This window comes from Protomyctophum parallelum (assembly GCF_964188405.1).
Source record: "Protomyctophum parallelum genome assembly, chromosome: 5".
Lineage (NCBI taxonomy): Eukaryota > Metazoa > Chordata > Actinopteri > Myctophiformes > Myctophidae > Protomyctophum > Protomyctophum parallelum.
In genome coordinates this window covers 13,445,565-13,446,216 of record NC_139702.1, presented here as the reverse complement: position 1 = coordinate 13,446,216, position 652 = coordinate 13,445,565, and the positions used below count along the sequence as shown (strand labels likewise).

Here is a 652-nt window from a genome sequence, read left to right as displayed (position 1 = left end):
GTGGTCCCCTGAACCACTGGTTGAAAAACCACTGTGCTATAATGTGAATACAAATCAATAACAAAACAAACAAACAAAAATACATTTTGTATGTTCATGAAGAGACCAAGGAGACGCAGATTACATCGACTCACTGGCCTTGGAATGTCTGGAGATCCCCCAGGAGGAAGTCACTAATGTTGGTCTGGAGGAGAGGGAAGTCTGGAGATCTCAGCTGGAGCTGTTGCCCCCGCGACTCGACTACGGATAAACGGTTGAAGATGGATGGATGGATGAAATTGCAAAAAGAAAGTGGTATCAATCAGGGACCAGCGAGGTCCCTGATTGTTTGTTTTTCATCGTCGTCGTCGTCGCCCTCCGTCTCCGTGGCCTCGTCCGGCAGCTTGAAGACGTCGGGGAAGACGCGATGCACCGTGAGGAAGGCGAGGAGGCCGCCCTGCGCCAGGCCGATCAGCACGTCGTTCAGGTGGTTCTTGTGGTCGTAGACGCGCGTGTACCCGACCCACAGGGCGACCAGCACCAGGTTGAGCTGGACGGTGGGCCGCACCATGCGCGTCCAGGCGGCGCCGCCCGGCATGCGCGCCCGCACGTAGAACCCCACGAACGCCATGTAGTACATGCCGTGCGAGGCGTGGTAGGAGTAGAATGACTG

At 55.8% G+C, this 652-nt stretch overlaps 1 protein-coding gene across 1 annotated transcript in view; it reads right to left on the bottom strand.

Annotated features, from left to right (window-relative positions):
* Positions 1-301: 301 nt before the first annotated feature.
* LOC310858199 (phospholipid phosphatase 2-like) overlaps positions 302-652 on the bottom strand; it is a gene marked incomplete at both ends in the record, with an annotated part of 819 nt that continues 468 nt past the window's right edge. Inside the window, one exon of the mRNA XM_083764304.1 lies at positions 302-652. This exon is cut by the window's right edge and continues 468 nt beyond it. Coding sequence (XP_083620430.1) covers positions 302-652 — 351 coding nt within the window.